This window comes from Salmo salar, chromosome ssa23 (assembly GCF_905237065.1).
Source record: "Salmo salar chromosome ssa23, Ssal_v3.1, whole genome shotgun sequence".
NCBI lineage: Eukaryota > Metazoa > Chordata > Actinopteri > Salmoniformes > Salmonidae > Salmo > Salmo salar.
The window spans coordinates 50,942,744-50,961,718 of NC_059464.1; the positions used below are offsets into that span (position 1 = coordinate 50,942,744).

Here is an 18,975-nt window from a genome sequence, read left to right on the forward strand (position 1 = left end):
CGCTCCGACGCGCCCCCCTCTCAACGCTCCGACGCGCCCCCCTCTCAACGCTCCGACGCGCCCCCCCTCTCAACGCTCCGACGCGCCCCCCCCCCTCAACGCTCCGACGCGCCCCCCTCAACGCCTGACATCTAACGTCTGACTGCTGTCTCTTAAGAAAAAATGGCGACTAGTGGACAATTATGTCTTGAATGACCTGCTGTCCAACCTAATATATAATTGTCTCATACCACTGTCTGTCACGTACAGTAGAAAATTGTAGGAAGCAGAAAGCTGGCATGAGTATAATGTGGTTTAATTTACACCCTGGTCCTGATGCCTCTCCTCGATCAGATCTGTAATCAACGATTCATCTGTCCTTACGGTGAAGTGTGCCCACGCATAAACGCCCGACACTCTGCTCTGTTCAGCCTTGTGCCCACGTTTATGTTCTATTCATCTCGGAGGCTGTCACTATGGAAGACAAACACGTCTTACAGCTGTATACTCAGTTAAACTGGGGTTGGGACGGCCCGTTAATTGGTTAAACTGGTGTTGGGACGGCCCGTTAATTGGTTCAACTGGGGTTGGGACGGCCCGTTAATTGGTTCAACTGGGGTTGGGACGGCCCGTTAATTGGTTCAACTGGGGTTGGGACGGCCCGTTAATTGGTTCAACTGGGGTTGGGACGGCCCGTTAATGGGTTCAACTGGTGTTGGGACGGCCCGTTAATGGGTTCAACTGGTGTTGGGACGGCCCGTTAATGGGTTCAACTGGTGTTGGGAAGGCCCGTTAATGGGTTCAACTGGTGTTGGGACGGCCCGTTAATGGGTTCAACTGGTGTTGGGACGGCCCGTTAATGGGTTCAACTGGTGTTGGGACGGCCCGTTAATTGGTTCAACTGGTGTTGGGACGGCCCGTTAATGGGTTCACCTGGTGTTGGGACGGCCCGTTAATGGGTTCAACTGGTGTTGGGACGGCCCGTCAATGGGTTCAACTGGTGTTGGGACGGCCCGTTAATGGGTTCAACTGGTGTTGGGACGGCCCGTTAATTGGTTCAACTGGTGTTGGGACGGCCCGTTAATGGGTTCAACTGGTGTTGGGACGGCCCGTTAATTGGTTCAACTGGTGTTGGGACGGCCCGTTAATTGTAGATGTTCAGTTAGACTGGTTGTTCATTTTGACACGCTGAGTGACTGAGGGTGTGGTCACTGAAGGTAGATGTAGCCACAGGATTCCTCCATGGAGGTATTTTATTTTTATTCAGTAGGATTTCTGGGTAATGTAGAGCTTTCTTATCCAATAGGATGTCTGGGTAATGTAGTTTTTATTCAGTATGACGTCTGGGTAATGTAGTTTTTATTCAGTAGGATGTCTGGGTAATGTCGTTTTTATTCAGTATGATGTCTGGGTAATGTAGTTTTTATTCAGTAGGACGTCTGGGTAATGTAGTTTTATTCAGTAGGACGTCTGGGTAATGTAGTTTTTATTAAGTAGGATGTCTGGGTAATGTAGTTTTATCCAGTAGGACATCTGGGTAATGTAGTTTTATCCAGTAGGACATCTGGGTAATGTAGAGTTCAACAAGCCAATAAATGAACTGCCGTTGCTTGTCTGTATGTTGACTGTAATGCGTCGTTGTCATCCTCCTCATCCTCCTCCTCATCGTCAGTGATCATCTGTTGTATTGCGGAGATTATCACTAGAGCTGTTGATTACACAGATGGTCTGCTGTAATAGACTGGTTCATATGTATGGGGCCCAGAGGGAGGATTCAGTGGCCTTATTCCAAATGGCACCCTATTGCCTATATAGTGCACTACTTTAGACCGGAGCCCCTTACCGCACTCCATACGGAATAGGGTCCCATTTGAGACGCAAGCCAATGTGTTAATGTTCAGCTCAATATGGTCCTACCTTGCTGCTGCTATAGCTCACAGGATTGCAATAGGATTGCTTTGTGTTATTGCTTTTTTCCCCCCCCCCCGGTTTTGTAATTGTGTAGCTCCCTACTGGCTTCCAAATGCTTTAACCCTTATCCAAAAGACAGGTTTTCCTAAATGAAGTTATAAGATCTGTGTCGGTCTGAACATCTCTCTGTGTCTGTCTGAACATCTCTGTGTGTCGGTCTGAACATCTCTCTGTGTCTGTCTGAACATCTCTCTGTGTCTGTCTGAACATCTCTGTGTGTCGGTCTGAACATCTCTGTGTGTCTGTCTGAACATCTCTCTGTGTCTGTCTGAACATCTCTCTGTGTCTGTCTGAACATCTCTCTGTGTCTGTCTGAACATCTCTCTGTGTGTCGGTCTGAACATCTCTCTGTGTGTCGGTCTGAACATCTCTCTGTGTGTCGGTCTGAACATCTCTCTGTGTGTCGGTCTGAACATCTCTGTGTGTCGGTCTGAACATCTCTGTGTGTCGGTCTGAACATCTCTGTGTGTCGGTCTGAACATCTCTGTGTGTCGGTCTGAACATCTCTGTGTGTCGGTCTGAACATCTCTGTGTGTCGGTCTGAACATCTCTGTGTGTCTGTCTGAACATCTCTCTGTGTGTCTGTCTGAACATCTCTGTGTGTCTGTCTGAACATCTCTGTGTGTCGGTCTGAACATCTCTGTGTGTCTGTCTACTCATTCTGTGAACCATATAGATACTAGCCTTCCCTTTAGCTCAGTTGGTAGAGCACGGTGTTTGCAACGCCAGGGTTGTGGGTTCAATTCCCATGGGGGACCAGCAAAGGAGGAAAAAAAAAAATGTATGGAATGTATGCATTCACTACTGTAAGTCGCTCTGGATAAGAGCGTCTGCTAAATGACTAAAAATGTAAATGTAAAATGATACTCTGTGTCTGTCTACTCATTCTGTGAACCATATAGATACTCTCTGTGTGTCTCTCTCCCCCAGGCATCCAGCTAGTCAATCAGGAGAAGAAGCTGCAGCATAAAGTATCCATCTCTAAGCGGGCACGGGGCCACTGGCAGCTCCTCTACACCCTGGTCAACAACCCGTCGCTGGTGGGCTCAAGGAAGCACTTCCAGCTTCAGAGGAGCGAGAGCTTCTTCAACGGAACACCCAACTGGGCTGCGAAGGAGGGGATCAAGAAGGAGGCAGGAAACACGGAGGCAGGGAAGGAAACGGAGGCAGTGACTAACTGAGACTGAAGGTGTCTCTCAGGCTTGGGGGTCAATTCCATTCCAATTCAGGAAGCAAACTGAAATTTAAAGCCACATTATGTAACTTTTTTTTTTTTTTTTGGGGGGGGGGGGTGACCTGACCAAATTCCCATAGAATTGTGAGTCATAGATCTGTCATTCACATTGAAAGCCAGTCTGTTCTGTGTGCTATTTCTACGCTTCCCGTTCTTAAGTTTCGGTTTTGTACACCAGCCTCAAACAAGATTTTTTGCTTCTTTAAAGATATTTCACAGTGGTTTAGACGGTTTAGATTTATTATGATCCCCATTAGCCGACACAGACGGAGACAGTTAGTCTAACTGGGGTCTGATACCATGGAGACAGCTAGTCTAACTGGGGTCTGATACCATGGAGACAGCTAGTCTAACTGGGGTCTGATACCATGGAGACAGCTAGTCTAACTGTGGTCTGATACCATGGAGACAGCTAGTCTAACTGGGGTCTAATGCCATGGAGACAGCTAGTCTAACTGGGGTCTGATACCATGGAGACAGCTAGTCTAACTGGGGTCTGATACCATGGAGACAGCTAGTCTAACTGAGGTCTGATACCATGGAGACAGCTAGTCTAACTGGGGTCTGATACCATGGAGACAGCTAGTCTAACTGGGGTCTGATACCATGGAGACAGCTAGTCTAACTGGGGTCTGATACCATGGAGACAGCTAGTCTAACTGGGGTCTGATACCATGGAGACAGCTAGTCTAACTGGGGTCTGATACCATGGAGACAGCTAGTCTAACTGGGGTCTGATACCATGGAGACAGCTAGTCTAACTGAGGTCTGATACCATGGAGACAGCTAGTCTAACTGGGGTCTGATACCATGGAGACAGCTAGTCTAACTGGGGTCTGATACCATGGAGACAGCTAGTCTAACTGGGGTCTGATACCATGGAGACAGCTAGTCTAACTGGGGTCTGATACCATGGAGACAGCTAGTCTAACTGGGGTCTGATACCGTGGAGACAGCTAGTCTAACTGGGGTCTGATACCATGGAGACAGCTAGTCTAACTGGGGTCTGATACCATGGAGACAGCTAGTCTAACTGGGGTCTAACGCCATGGAGACAGCTAGTCTAACTGGGGTCTGACGCCATGGAGACAGCTAGTCTAACTGGGGTCTGACGCCATGGAGACAGCTAGTCTAACTGGGGTCTGACGCCATGGAGACAGCTAGTCTAACTGGGGTCTGACGCCATGGAGACAGCTAGTCTAACTGGGGTCTGACGCCATGGAGACAGCTAGTCTAACTGGGGTCTGACGCCATGGAGACAGCTAGTCTAACTGGGGTCTGACACCATGGAGACAGCTAGTCTAACTGGGGTCTGACACCATGGAGACAGCTAGTCTAACTGGGGTCTGATACCATGGAGACAGCTAGTCTAACTGGGGTCTGATACCATGGAGACAGCTAGTCTAACTGGGGTCTGACGCCATGGAGACAGCTAGTCTAACTGGGGTCTGACGCCATGGAGACAGCTAGTCTAACTGGGGTCTGACACCATGGAGACAGCTAGTCTAACTGGGGTCTGATACCATGGAGACAGCTAGTCTAACTGGGGTCTGACACCATGGAGACAGCTAGTCTAACTGGGGTCTGATACCATGGAGACAGCTAGTCTAACTGGGGTCTGATGCCATGGAGACAGCTAGTCTAACTGGGGTCTGATACCATGGAGACAGCTAGTCTAACTGGGGGTCTGACACCATGGAGACAGCTAGTCTAACTGGGGTCTGACACTATGGAGACAGCTAGTCTAACTGGGGGTCTGATACCATGGAGACAGCTAGTCTAACTGGGGTCTGACACCATGGAGACAGCTAGTCTAACTGGGGTCTGACACCATGGAGACAGCTAGTCTAACTGGGGTCTGATGCCATGGAGACAGCTAGTCTAACTGGGGTCTGACACCATGGAGACAGCTAGTCTAACTGGGGGTCTGATACCATGGAGACAGCTAGTCTAACTGGGGTCTGATGCCATGGAGACAGCTAGTCTAACTGGGGTCTGACGCCATGGAGACAGCTAGTCTAACTGGGGTCTGACACCATGGAGACAGCTAGTCTAACTGGGGTCTGACACCATGGAGACAGCTAGTCTAACTGGGGTCTGATACCATGGAGACAGCTAGTCTAACTGGGGTCTGATACCATGGAGACAGCTAGTCTAACTGGGGTCTGACACCATGGAGACAGCTAGTCTAACTGGGGTCTGATACCATGGAGACAGCTAGTTTAACTGGGGTCTGATACCATGGAGACAGCTAGTCTAACTGGGGTCTGATACCATGGAGACAGCTAGTTTAACTGGGGTCTGATACCATGGAGACAGCTAGTCTAACTGGGGTCTGATACCATGGAGACAGCTAGTCTAACTGGGGGTCTGATACCATGGAGACAGCTAGTTTAACTGGGGTCTGATACCATGGAGACAGCTAGTCTAACTGGGGTCTGATACCATGGAGACAGCTAGTCTAACTGGGGGTCTGATACCATGGAGACAGCTAGTCTAACTGGGGTCTGATACCATGGAGACAGCTAGTCTTACTGGGGTCTGATACCATGGAGACAGCTAGTCTTACTGGGGTCTGATACCATGGAGACAGCTAGTCTAACTGGGGTCTGACACCATGGAGACAGCTAGTCTAACTGGGGGTCTGACACCATGGAGACAGCTAGTTTAACTGGGGGTCTGACATAACGAAAAAAAGACATTACAGACAAAATATTTTACAATTTATATAAATTTAAAAACATTAGCGTGTAGTGTGTGTGTGTGTGTGCATCAGTTGCACGTCAGTACATACCGTAAACAAGTTGGTCACATGGTATAACGCTTCTCTACTCTGCTTGTTTTGTCACTTTTAGTAACAAGGAAATGGGAGAGCTCAATACTGCACCTTTTAAAATATACATTTCCTTATTGATTTTCAATGAGGGAAAATTGGAATTGGAATTAAATTTTTACTAGCAGAATTGACTGAATTGGAATGGCCTTTGTTGTTGTATGGATGGCTCTTGGGCAGATTATGACTGTAGATGTCTATGCATTGATCTGACTACATTCGTTCAAGTTAAGTTTACTTATGGCCCGTAGGTATTCTGACTTGAGTTTTGTGTCCTTGCCTCTGTTTTTCATGCAAGTTTCCCCATTGAATCAATCAATCAATTTTTTTTTTTTTTTTTATTATTTTGTTTAGAAAAATGGAAGGATTAGATCTAAACGTCGTAGACCTTCTAGCTCAGTGCCTCAGGAAGTCTGTCTTCTACCTGTCTAAGGGCTTGTGTCCTAAATGGTACCTTAGTTCCTATATAGTGCACTACTTATCAGCCCTGGTCCAAGGTAGTGCTACATAGTGGCACAGGAAAGGTAGTGTGACACTGAACTCCTGTCTGACCATAGCCTGGAAACCTAACTGATACACTCCATTTTACCACTGGAAACAGAACGTATCATCTTGGAATCCAGGCTAGTTTGACCATGTATAAGTGGTTAGAATGTAACTATTTATTAATATACAGACTGCTCTGTAATGGAAGATTATAAAGTAACTGTTAATTTTCAATGTTACACTGACTGGTGTAAATATCTATTGTATGCTGGAAGCCAAATTGAATTGTTCCAAAACGGTACATTTCTATTCTGATTCCAGGCTAATAAATAATACCTTTATGTTGAAAATGTATGAAATGGCGATTTAAAACGTAGAGAGATGAAACTGTTTGCTTGAACTCTTTGCTGAAAGGTCATCTTGTACCTCTTATAAAATATCTCTACTATAATTCCGCTGATATAGGTTTTTTTTTTGGATTGTTATTTTTCTCAATTTATAGTTGTGAAAATGTTACTTCAATATTTATCTCTTCAGGATCATCTGCTTATTGCATTTCAAAAGTGACAGTAACTCAAGTAGCTTTTGAATGAAATAAATTAATTTATGTATGATTAACATGAAATTAAAACGAAAGACGACGAAAGATTTCCGTGTCGATTTATGTGTGTCAAGTAAAACGAAAACCAAAAATGATTTCGTTTCGTTAGGAAATGCATATCTTTGTCATGTTGCTTTTCAGGAAACGTTCGATATTAAATATATTTTAGCTAAATTATCAGCGATATATACTGATGTTTTGAAAGATGTTTTTTTTTTACCCCCATATGGTTGATGTTTGTGAACAATTACGCACCTGTTCATAGCCAATCTTTTATAACATTTCTATGTAGGCTATTTAACGAATCAATCATGCGGAATAAATGTAATTGTATGTAATCGGGAAAGAAAACAACTGATATAAATTAATGAAGAATAGTACTAAGAATACTTGGTGTGATTGTGTAAGCTCCATAGCCTACCATGAGAAGAAAGGGAGGTGTATCGCTCGGACGTTGTCCTCCTGCAGCCTGCAGGACAGGTCCATTTCCCGTGATGCGGCAATGACAAGTGAGTTTGGTCAAAAGCAGCGCTTATATAATGTTGATGCACAAAAAGGTAAGTATATCATTCTGTTCATAAATAAATTCAAAAGGCTTTTTGTGTCAATCACTTTTTTTTTTTTTTTCCTTTTACAATTTGAAGAGAAAATAAAGCAGTCCAGCATCGCACAATTTTAAACCGTTTGCTTACGCGTATCCAACAAATGCATTTGTTCACGCTATAGCTCTGTAATATCAGTAAGACATATCACCCGTAGACAATGTTTCCGTACCTCCCTGTGATACAAAACAAGCTTCAGGTGGATAGACCGCTAACAGGCGGAATCACGGCCAACGCCCCAGTCCCTATATAAACAGCATTTTATTGTTTCATTCACAGCAGTGTATAGTCACACAAGTACCAAACCTTACCCCGTCGAGTTAAAAGGAAGTTCAAAACAGTTTTCTGACTCAATGACAGGAAATAGGAGAATTTAGAAAAAAAATGTTTTGGGATATTTTATTAATTTCACGTACATAAAATCATATAAAAAAAATCTTGAAAGATCGGGGGATATTTGTACAACATCGTCCGAACAGTAATAGCTCACCAAAAAACTCACTATGCATAAAATGACAGGACATTCACAGCAACGAGACGCTCCTTGACGCCTCAGTTAATGATACTGTAGACGGATCATTTAGCTATACTTTAATATAAAAAAAAAAAGAGAGAACCGTTCAATTTTACTGGGTTTTTACATCACATATCGACATTTAAAAAATATCTAAAGTCCTATAGTCTACGCTAATTTAAAACCACACATGAAGAAAATACGTCGTGTGTGTGTGTGACATGCCATGGATGGACACGTTTAGAATCGTTGAATATAAAGACAGTAGGATAACAAGCACCCCTGTTGTTGTTTCGTTAGTTTTTTAAAGTCACACATATCTCGAAGAGCCCCACATTACATTAAACAACATCCAGTTGATAGTGAGCTGGGTTTTAGCCCAGACACAGCACGTGCCTTCACAACATAAAGTCATTTTTTTTTCTTCTTCCGTTTTTTTTTTGATAATCTCACAGAACAATTAAAAATAAAGGGTCTGGTGTTACGCAACGAGGTGGACGCGTTTGACGCCCGCGTCTGGGTTGTACAACACCGCAACCTACCGAAACTGACGCTGACGTGAAAGCGTACAACTTCCTACGCCCTGCATGAAGGGGACATCTCAATGACTTATGCTTTTTTTTGTATTTTTTTGTTGTTGTTGCAGTTAGCAGAGGTCTGTTTTTAACTGTAGAAAAACTGTGCTTGCAGTATTGTTACTGTAAGAGGAATGTTGTAAGTTTTATATACACAATACCATTACTTTTACTGCACAACTTTTTATTTTTCCCAGTCTCTTATTTGGGTTATAACTGATCGCTTACTTTCTGAGGTAAAATGAGCTAATCCACCTTCATCAGGGCTATCATATTTACGTGAAATAATGATAGGTGAGTTACTTGGTTTAAAAATGTAGTTGATAGTAACTATTTTACTCCCTTCCCTCCTCTCCCCCAGTAGCATCACACAGCTCCGTTCAGCGACTCGGCTCTTTGTAGTTACCGTTTCCATCTTCAGAGATATTCACCGCCTCGGCGCCCAAAGGTAATCTATCGCTGTACTCAGATCACACCTCGAATTTAGAAGTAGAACCTGGGATGGACTCGGTAACCATGCTCCCCTCCACCTCTTCCCCGTCCTCGCCGTCCTCTCCGTCCTCGCCGTCCTCCCCGTCCTCGCCGTCTTCCATTTCACTCGGGTCGAAATTCTTTTCTAACTCGACAAAAGACGCCCGGGGGTCGAAATCGCCTCCGACCATATGTTTATCCATTTGATCTGGGTTCTTCAGCGCCGCCTTCATGATCAGTTTGTAAGTCTTTCCTTGGTACTTGTATAAGAGATGACAGCAGGTGGCTCCCAGCAGAGGGATTGTAGCCAGCGCCAACAGGAAGGTACTAACAATCACTATGATTAACAGAGAAGGAATCTTCTTCCTGGTTGTGAAGACTACCTGGACCTGACAGTCCTGCCCTCCGTAGGTCAGACACAGGGTGTAGTTTGTGCCTGGTTGTAGGCCCTGGAACTTATAGGTGTTGATCCCTTCCTCTATCCGGGACCACTGCACCACAGAGTGTCCGTTACCAGTGTTAAAACACAGATAGAGCATGTCCAGAGGGGGTTTTGGTTGAGCCTTGATAGAGGCTGAACGGTTCTTTGTTGACGGTTTCTAGGTTCTCATTGTGGCTGAGGTGAAGGTTGTTCTTACTGTTGGGGAGCTGGAGAGGGTTCAGCTGGACTTTGGCTTCGGTCTCGGATACTTCCAACGCGATGACGCCGAAATCAAAGGTGTATTGCTTCAGCTGGTCCAGACTGAGGTTGAATGCGTGATTGGAGATGTACTGAGTGCCATCGCTGATGCCACACTTACTGGTAAACGGTAGCTCCTCTGAGCCCCCGCCAGCCTTCACTGAGCCATCACTGTATTTAACAGACGACCCAGTCGGAACGTTCTTGGTCTTCTCAGAGTCGGACTTGGGCCAGTCGATGATATTGTTGGTCATCTTAGGCCCCGGCTTGTTTCCACCGGACGGACGGAGGATCTTATCTGCTGTGGTGTCCAGCATGGAGTTAATGGCTAGTTTCTTGGTGCCCGCCACTACTACCTTCGCTGTGCTGTCTGCTTTACCGAGGTCGTTGACAGCTGAGCAGCTGTAGTTCCCATCCTCCTTCTTGCTCACACGGGGGATGACCAGAGTGCCGTTCTGGAAGACCAGGAACCGGCCGTTGGTAGTTTTATCGTTGATGGGCGAGTCGCTCTTCTCGCTGACCTCAGAGGGCAAACTGAATGTGAACTTCTGGTTCCCTGCATTCACCACCTCCCAGCTGACCTCTGGTTTGGGGTTGCCCTTGGTCTCACAGTTGAGGATCACCATAAACCCTTCGTATAGCTCAGTGTTGTCCAGGTTGGGCTGGTAGGTGATGGACACCGTCGGGGCCTTGCAGTCCAGCTTGGGCATCTTGGTCACCAGGGCCCCTTGCAGATGCTCAGGGGCCTCGCAGACAATAGAGTCCTGCTCTGGGACAGAGATTTTAGACTCCGTGATCCAGTCTCTCAGCCACTCCAGACTGCAGGAGCAGGTGAAAGGGTTGTTGTAGATCTGAAGGTGAGACATGGAGCTCAGAGAGCTGAAGGTCCCCTGAACTATAGTAGTGAACTTGTTATTGTTGATCCTCAGGGACTTCAGATCTTTGAGAGTGGAGAAGGCATCTTTAGGGAAGGTTGATCATCTCGTTGTTGTTCATCTTGAGCAGCTGAAGGGCGGTGAGGTTGGTCAGGTCCTCCCAGGGGAAGCTGATGATCTTATTGTAGCTGAGGTCCAGGTTGCGTAGCTGAATCAGCATGGTGCCAGAGTGTCCCTCTCGATGGTCACAATCTCGTTGTGGGCCAGCCATAGGGAGGTCACCTGAAGAAGAAGACTTTATTCATTAAAATCTGTCTTTCACTACACCAGTAATATAATATATGATATTTAGCAGACAGTTTTTAACAATGGGTGGCCCCAGGGAGAATCGAACCCACGGTCCTTGGTATTGGATGAACCATGCTCTACCAACCGAGCCACACACACACACACACACACACACACACACACACACACACACACACACACACACACACACACACACACACACACACACACACACACACACACACACACACACACACACACACACACACACACACACACACACACACACACACACACACACACACACACACACACACACACACACACACACACACACACACACACACACACACCTGGGTGACGTTAATAAAGCTCTTGGCCTTCAGGAGTTTGATCTTGTTGGCGGAGAGAGAGAGGGTGGTGACGTTAGATGGGAGGCCTACGGGCACCAGCAGCAGGTCTTTGTAGGCACAGTCAGCGAACTGGTGGGCGTATTTATCCAGACAGCTACAGGGTTCTGGGCAACACTGAGCCAGACCCAACACAACGGTCCACACCGACAGGAGACTGACCAGACGCCACGACGCCATTTTCTTTCAACAACTGAGAAGAAGACAAAGGGATGTTAAATTAAATGTATTTATTCGTTGTAGTACACGCACACACAGATTATCTTCAGGAAATGTAGCTTTATCACAGACAATGATTTGTTCTGCTTCATCTATAACAGATCTAGAAATGGCAGCCATAATGTTCGACATGGAATTAATCCTTAGCATAATGAATACATCCTGTTGCAGTACAGCACTAGAGTAGAGACATATCTCTGGGAATATGGGACACATATATATATATATAATATACATAATATGCATAATATGTGGGTAAACTAGGGCTAGGCTGTCTCAGAGAGGCTTCGTGATTCTGCAGCCTGCAGATAAAATACAAACACAGTCAACAACAACAAAATCATCTATGGAACAAGTTTACAATACAACGTTGATTACTGTGATTGATTCAACAGATTTAACCTTTTAACTTACTTTGACATTATTATTAAAAGGTTTAGGGCGATCAAATTCCGATCAAACTCAGATAAATTCGTATAGCTACAATTTCACGTCTTCAAACTTTACTATGAGAAAGTGGTTTTTGGTGGATTTCGTTTTTTTTTTTTTTTTACACTTCACATAACGGTGCCAGCGAGCGAGGTTAGCGAATGAGAGCTTTGGCGCAAACCGCAGAGCGCACCAAGAGATGCCTCGCTGTCCGTGGTGCTGAAACGGCGTCGGGCGACGGGGATTGCTTGATGCCGCCAAAAATACATTTTCGATGTCATTTCAACCTCTGAAGTTTAATCCAATTAATTTTAGTTCATTCTGAACAAAGTATCCAACAATTGTGGTAAAATATAGAAAACTGTTATGTTTTTCCCTGATGAGACTTTATCAAACAGGAATTGTAGACCTCAAATGGATGGGATTTACGTTATAGGCTTACATTTGATAATGATCTATCTAGTCCACACATTACAGCATAAATACAATCATATGTATGTCATAATGTGTAAGATAAACAATAATCTCCAGTTTACTTTTTGATCCTTACCTGTCCGATATTAATTCCCAATCCTTGTAGTTTTTTCCTAACAGGGCACTTTGGATTATATCCTCTTTTTAACACAGATTAGTGGTCGAAAAACAACTAACGTCTTCCATAGTAAAATCCTTTACTGGGACTTTTCTCCACGGTGATAACGGTGAAGGTAGGCGGTGGAGAAAACATGTTTTCTCTCTCTGTGTGTGTAGGATGCTGTTTTTCACCTCTCGCGAGTGACTTGAGAGGACCGATCCGGTCCACTGCGCGCTCCCGCGGTCAGTAACGGAGCGACGGGAGGGTTTGTGAACGCGCAGAGACAGCCTCTCCCATCCTTTCATCAGTCCTGGATGAAGAGACATAAGGGCGCCGTGTTCGCCTCGCACCCCCCCCCCAAAAAAAAGAATATCAATAATTTAGATATGAATGTTTAATTCATTGTTATGTCAACCTAAACTTATCTCTGACCCCATTCTCGTCAGTGTTGCTTTTTCCCGTAAAGAGGTCTAGAGAGACGACCATACCGCAGAAGATGCCCAGTTTTTTTTGTCAGAACTATGAATTCAGATTGGGATTTAAATATACCCGAATAGCTGTATTTGCCTTTGGCCTATTTGGATGAAAGATAAATGGAACAAGAAAAAAACCGAATGACAGAACAGGAAGACGTGAGGTCCCTCAATAGCAATGGAAAATATAGGGCTACAGGGATAATACTATAATAATACTACATTATTAAAACTATAACAAGGAAGGCATTGGGGCTAATTCATTCATTGGAAAATATGTATATATCGATATCGACTGAAAAAGTGACTGAAAAAGTAAGTTGGATGGGGGGGGGAAAGGACGATAAAAAAACTATAGGCCTCTTGACCATCCCCACCGTGCACCCATAATGCACCTTGCTCATCTAAGACAAAAGAAAATCAGTTTCCACTTCGGTAGCAAATAACATTATATTTTTGGTTCTGATTTATTTCTTATATACATCAAATCAAATCATCTACCTGAATAGAGGTGTTGGATTCCTGAAAACTTTTGTATACATCCAATATTTGTCATTGTATATAAGATATATCTTATATTTTTCCTACCATGCGATCTTTTTCCAATGTTGTGTGTTGTATTTATCCGGACAACATCAGCAAACAACTGGAGAAAGATTGAACAAGTCAACACTTCCGTGATTCCCTCCAAAGACATGACAAGACAACTAACTGATCACCATATCCCATCTAGTGTCTATCAACAGTACTGCACCATACACTCACCACAGTAGTACTATAAAATACACTCCCCACAGGAATACTATAAAATACACTCACCACAGTAGTACTATAAAATACACTCCCCACAGGAATACTATAAAATACACTCCCCACAGTAGTACTATAAAATACACTCCCCACAGTAATACTATACAATACACACACAGTAGTACTGTAAAATACACTCCCCACAGGAATACTATAAAATACACTCCTCACAGTAGTACTATACAATACACTCACCACAGTAGTACTATAAAATACACTCCACCCAGTAGTACTATACAATACACTCCCCACAGTAGTACTATATAATACACTCCCCACAGTAGTACTATATAATACACTCCCCACAGTAGTACTATAAAATACACTCCCCACAGTAGTACTATACAATAACACTCCCAACAGGAATACTATAAAATACACTCCTCACAGTAGTACTATACAATACACTCCCCACAGGAATACTATAAAATACACTCCCCACAGTAGTACTATAAAATACACTCCCCACAGGAATACTATAAAATACACTCCACCCAGTAGTACTATACAATACACTCCCCACAGTAGTACTATATAATACACTCCCCACAGTAGTACTATATAATACACTCCCCACAGTAGTACTATAAAATACACTCCCCACAGTAGTACTATACAATAACACTCCCAACAGGAATACTATAAAATACACTCCTCACAGTAGTACTATACAATACACTCCCCACAGGAATACTATAAAATACACTCCCCACAGTAGTACTATACAATACACTCCCCACAGGAATACTATAAAATACACTCCCCACAGTAGTACTATACAATACACTCCCCAAAGTAGTACTATACCATACTCTCCCCACAGGAATACTATAAAATACACTCCCTACAGTAATACTATAAAATACACTCCCCACAGTAATACTATAGCATACTCTCCCCACAGGAATACTATAAAATACACTCCCCACAGTAGCACTATAAAATACACTCCCCACAGTAATACTATAAAATACACTCCCCACAGTAATAATATACCATACTCTCCCCACAGGAATACTATATAATACACTCCCCACAGTAGTACTATATAATACACTCCCCACAGTAGTACTATACAATACACTCCCCACAGTAGTACCATACAATACACTCCCCACAATAGTACTATACAATACACTCTCCACAGTAGTACTATACAATACACTCCCCACAGTAGTACTATACAATACACTCCCCACAGTAGTACTATACAATACACTCCCCACAGTAGTACTATACAATAACACTCCCTACAGTAGTACTATACCATACACTCCCCACAGTAGTACTACCATACACTCCCCACAGTAGTACTATACAATACACTCCCCACAGTAGTAGTATACAATACACTCCCCACAGTAGTAGTACCATACACTCCCCACAGTAGTACTATACAATAACACTCCCTACAGTAGTACTATACAATAACACTCCCCACAGGAATACTATAAAATACACTCCTCACAGTAGTACTATATCATACACTCCCCACAGTAATACTATACAATACACTCCCCACAGTAGTACTATACCATACACTCCCCACAGTAATACTATACCATACACTTCACACAGTAGCACTACACATTACACTCCCCTAACTAGTACTATACAATACACTCCCACAGTAGTACTATACCATACACTCACCACAGTAGTACTATACAATACACTCCCCACAGTAGTACTATACAATAACACTCCCTACAGTAGTACTATACCATACACTCCCCACAGTAGTACTACCATACACTCCCCACAGTAGTACTATACAATACACTCCCCACAGTAGTACTATACAATACACTCCCCACAGTAGTAGTACCATACACTCCCCACAGTAGTACTATACCATACACTCCCCACAGTAATACTATACCATACACTTCACACAGTAGTACTACACATTACACTCCCCTAACTAGTACTATACAATACACTCCCACAGTAGTACTATACCATACACTCACCACAGTAGTACTATACAATACACTCCTCACAGTAGTACTATACCATACACTCCCCACAGTAGTACTATACCATACACTCCCCACAGTAGTACTATACCATACACTCCCCACAGTAGTACTATACAATACACTCCCCACAGTAGTACTATACCATACACTCCCCACAGTAGTACTATACAATGCACTCCCCACAGTAGTACTATACCTTACACTCCCCACAGTAGTACTGCACCATACACTCCCCACAGTAGTACTATACAATACACTCCCCACAGTAGTACTATACCACACACTCCCCACTGTAGTACTATACCTTACACTCCCCACAGTAGTACTATACAATACACTCCCCACAGTAGTACTATACAATACACTCCCCACAGTAGTACTATACCACACACTCCCCACAGTAATACTATACAATACACTCCCCACAGTAGTACTATACAATACACTCCCCACAGTAATACTATACAATACACTCCCCACAGTAGTACTATACCATACACTCCCCACATACACTCCGTACTACTGTGGGGAGTGTATGGTATAGTACTACTGTGGGGAGTGTATTTTATAGTACAACTGTGGGGAGTGTATTTTATAGTACTACTGTGGGGAGTGTATTTTATAGTACTACTGTGGGGAGTGTATTGTATAGTACTACTGTGGGGAGTGTATGGTATAGTACTACTATGGGAAGTGTATAGTATAGTACTACTGTTCAGAGTGTATTGTATAGTACTACTGTGGGGAGTTTATGGTATAGTACTACTGTGGGGAGTGTATTATATAGTACTACTGTGGGGAGTGTATTGTATAGTACTGCTGTGGGGAGTGTATTTTATAGTACTACTGTGGGAAGTGTATTGTATAGTACTACTGTGGGGAGTGTATGGTATAGTACTACTGTGGGGAGTGTATGGTATATTACTACTGTGGGGAGTGTATGGTATAGTACTACTATGGGGAGTGTATAGTATAGTACTACTGTGGGGAGTGTATTGTAAAGTATTACTGTGGGGAGTGTATGGTATAGTACTACTGTGGGGAGTGTATAGTATAGTACTACTATGGGGAGTGTATAGTATAGTACTACTGTGGGGAGTGTATTGTATAGTATTACTGTGGGGAGTGTATGGTATAGTACTACTGTGGGGAGTGTATAGTATAGTACTACTGTGGGGAGTGTATGGTATATTACTACTGTGGGGAGTGTATGGTATAGTACTACTATGGGGAGTGTATAGTATAGTACTACTGTGGGGAGTGTATTGTATAGTACTACTGTGGGGAGTGTATTGTATAGTACTACTGTGGGGAGCGTATGGTGTAGTACTACTGTGGGGAGTGTATGGTATAGTACTACTGTGGGGAGTGTATGGTATAGTACTACTGTGGGGAGTGTATGGTATAGTACTATTGTGGGGAGTTTATTTTATAGTACTACTGTGGGGAGTGTATTGTATAGTACTACTGTGGGGAGTGTATTGTATAGTACTACTGTGGGGAGTGTATTTTATAGTACTACTGTGGGGAGTGTATGGTATAGTACTACTGTGGGGAGTGTATGGTATAGTACTACTGTGGGGAGTGTATGGTATAGTACTACTGTGGGGAGTGTATGGTATAGTACTACTGTGGGGAGTGTATGGTGCAGTACTACTGTGGGGAGTGTATTGTATAGTACTACTGTGGGGAGTGTATGGTATAGTACTACTGTCGGGAATGTATGGTATAGTACTACTGTGGGGAGTGTATTTTATAGTACTACTGTGGGGAGTGTATGGTACAGTACTACTGTGGGGAGTGTATTTTATAGTACTACTGTGGGGAGTGTATGGTATAGTACTACTGTGGGGAGTGTATTGTATAGTACTACTGTGGGGAGTGTATTGTATAGTACTACTGTGGGGAGTGTATGGTATAGTACTACTGTGGGGAGTGTATTTTATAGTACTACTGTGGGGAATGTATGGTATAGTACTACTGTGGGGAGTGTATTTTATAGTACTACTGTGGTGAGTGTATTGTATAGTACTACTGCGGGGAGTGTATTGTATAGTACTACTGTGGGGAGTGTATTGTATAGTACTACTGTGGGGAGTGTATGGTATAGTACTACTGTGGGGAGTGTATGGTATAGTACTACTGTGGTGAGTGGATTGTATAGTACTACTGTGGGGAGTGTATTGTATAGTACTACTGTGGGGAATGTATGGTATAGTACTACTGTGGGGAGTGTATTGTATAGTACTACTGTGGGGAGTGTATTGTATAGTACTACTGTCGGGAGTGTATGGTATAGTACTACTGTGGGGAGTGTATGGTATAGTACTACTGTGGGGAGTGTATGGTATAGTACTACTGTGGGGAGTGTATGGTATAGTACTACTGTGGGGAGTGTATTTTATAGTACTACTGTGGGGAGTGTATGGTATAGTACTACTGTGGGGAGTGTATTGTATAGTACTACTGTGGGGAGTGTATTGTATAGTACTACTGTGGGGAGTGTATTGTATAGTACTACTGTGGGGAGTGTATTGTATAGTACTACTGTGGGGAGTGTATGGTACTACTACTGTGGGGAGTGTATTGTATAGTACTACTGTGGGGAGTGTATGGTACTACTACTGTGGGGAGTGTATGGTATAGTACTACTGTGGTGAGTGTATTGTATAGTACTACTGTGAGGAGTGTATTTTATAGTACTACTGTGGGGAGTGTATTTTATAGTACTACTGTGGGGAGTGTATAGTATAGTATTACTGTGGGGAGTGTATGGTATAGTACTACTGTGGGGAGTGTATTGTATAGTACTACTGTGGGGAGTGTATTGTATAGTACTACTGTGGGGAGTGTATTGTATAGTACTACTGTGGGGAGTGTATTGTATAGTACTACTGTGGGGAGTTTATGGTATAGTACTACTGTGGGGAGTGTATTGTATAGTATTACTGTGGGGAGTGTATTGTGTAG

The 18,975-nt window shown here is 43.6% G+C and overlaps 2 protein-coding genes across 3 annotated transcripts in view; one reads left to right on the forward strand and one right to left on the reverse strand.

The window, feature by feature from the left end:
* The window catches only part of LOC106584863 (signaling receptor and transporter of retinol STRA6), a 66,453-nt gene extending 62,808 nt beyond the window's left edge, over positions 1–3,645 (forward strand). For both annotated transcript variants that reach the window (XM_045706234.1, XM_045706235.1), the window contains exon 18: positions 2,881–3,645. In XM_045706234.1, the coding sequence (XP_045562190.1) occupies positions 2,881–3,131 (251 nt within the window). In that variant the 3' untranslated portion in view covers positions 3,132–3,645. The remainder of the gene's footprint in view (positions 1–2,880) is intronic.
* Positions 3,646–8,091: 4,446 nt separating this feature from the next.
* Positions 8,092–13,032, reverse strand: LOC106584836 (immunoglobulin superfamily containing leucine-rich repeat protein 2). The gene is given in 6 exon segments (XM_014170434.2): positions 8,092–9,821; positions 9,823–10,913; positions 10,915–11,037; positions 11,040–11,102; positions 11,462–11,711; positions 12,717–13,032. Coding segments are annotated over 5 exon segments (2,160 nt in total). The 5' UTR covers positions 11,699–11,711; positions 12,717–13,032; the 3' UTR covers positions 8,092–9,175.
* Positions 13,033–18,975: the final 5,943 nt, after the last annotated feature.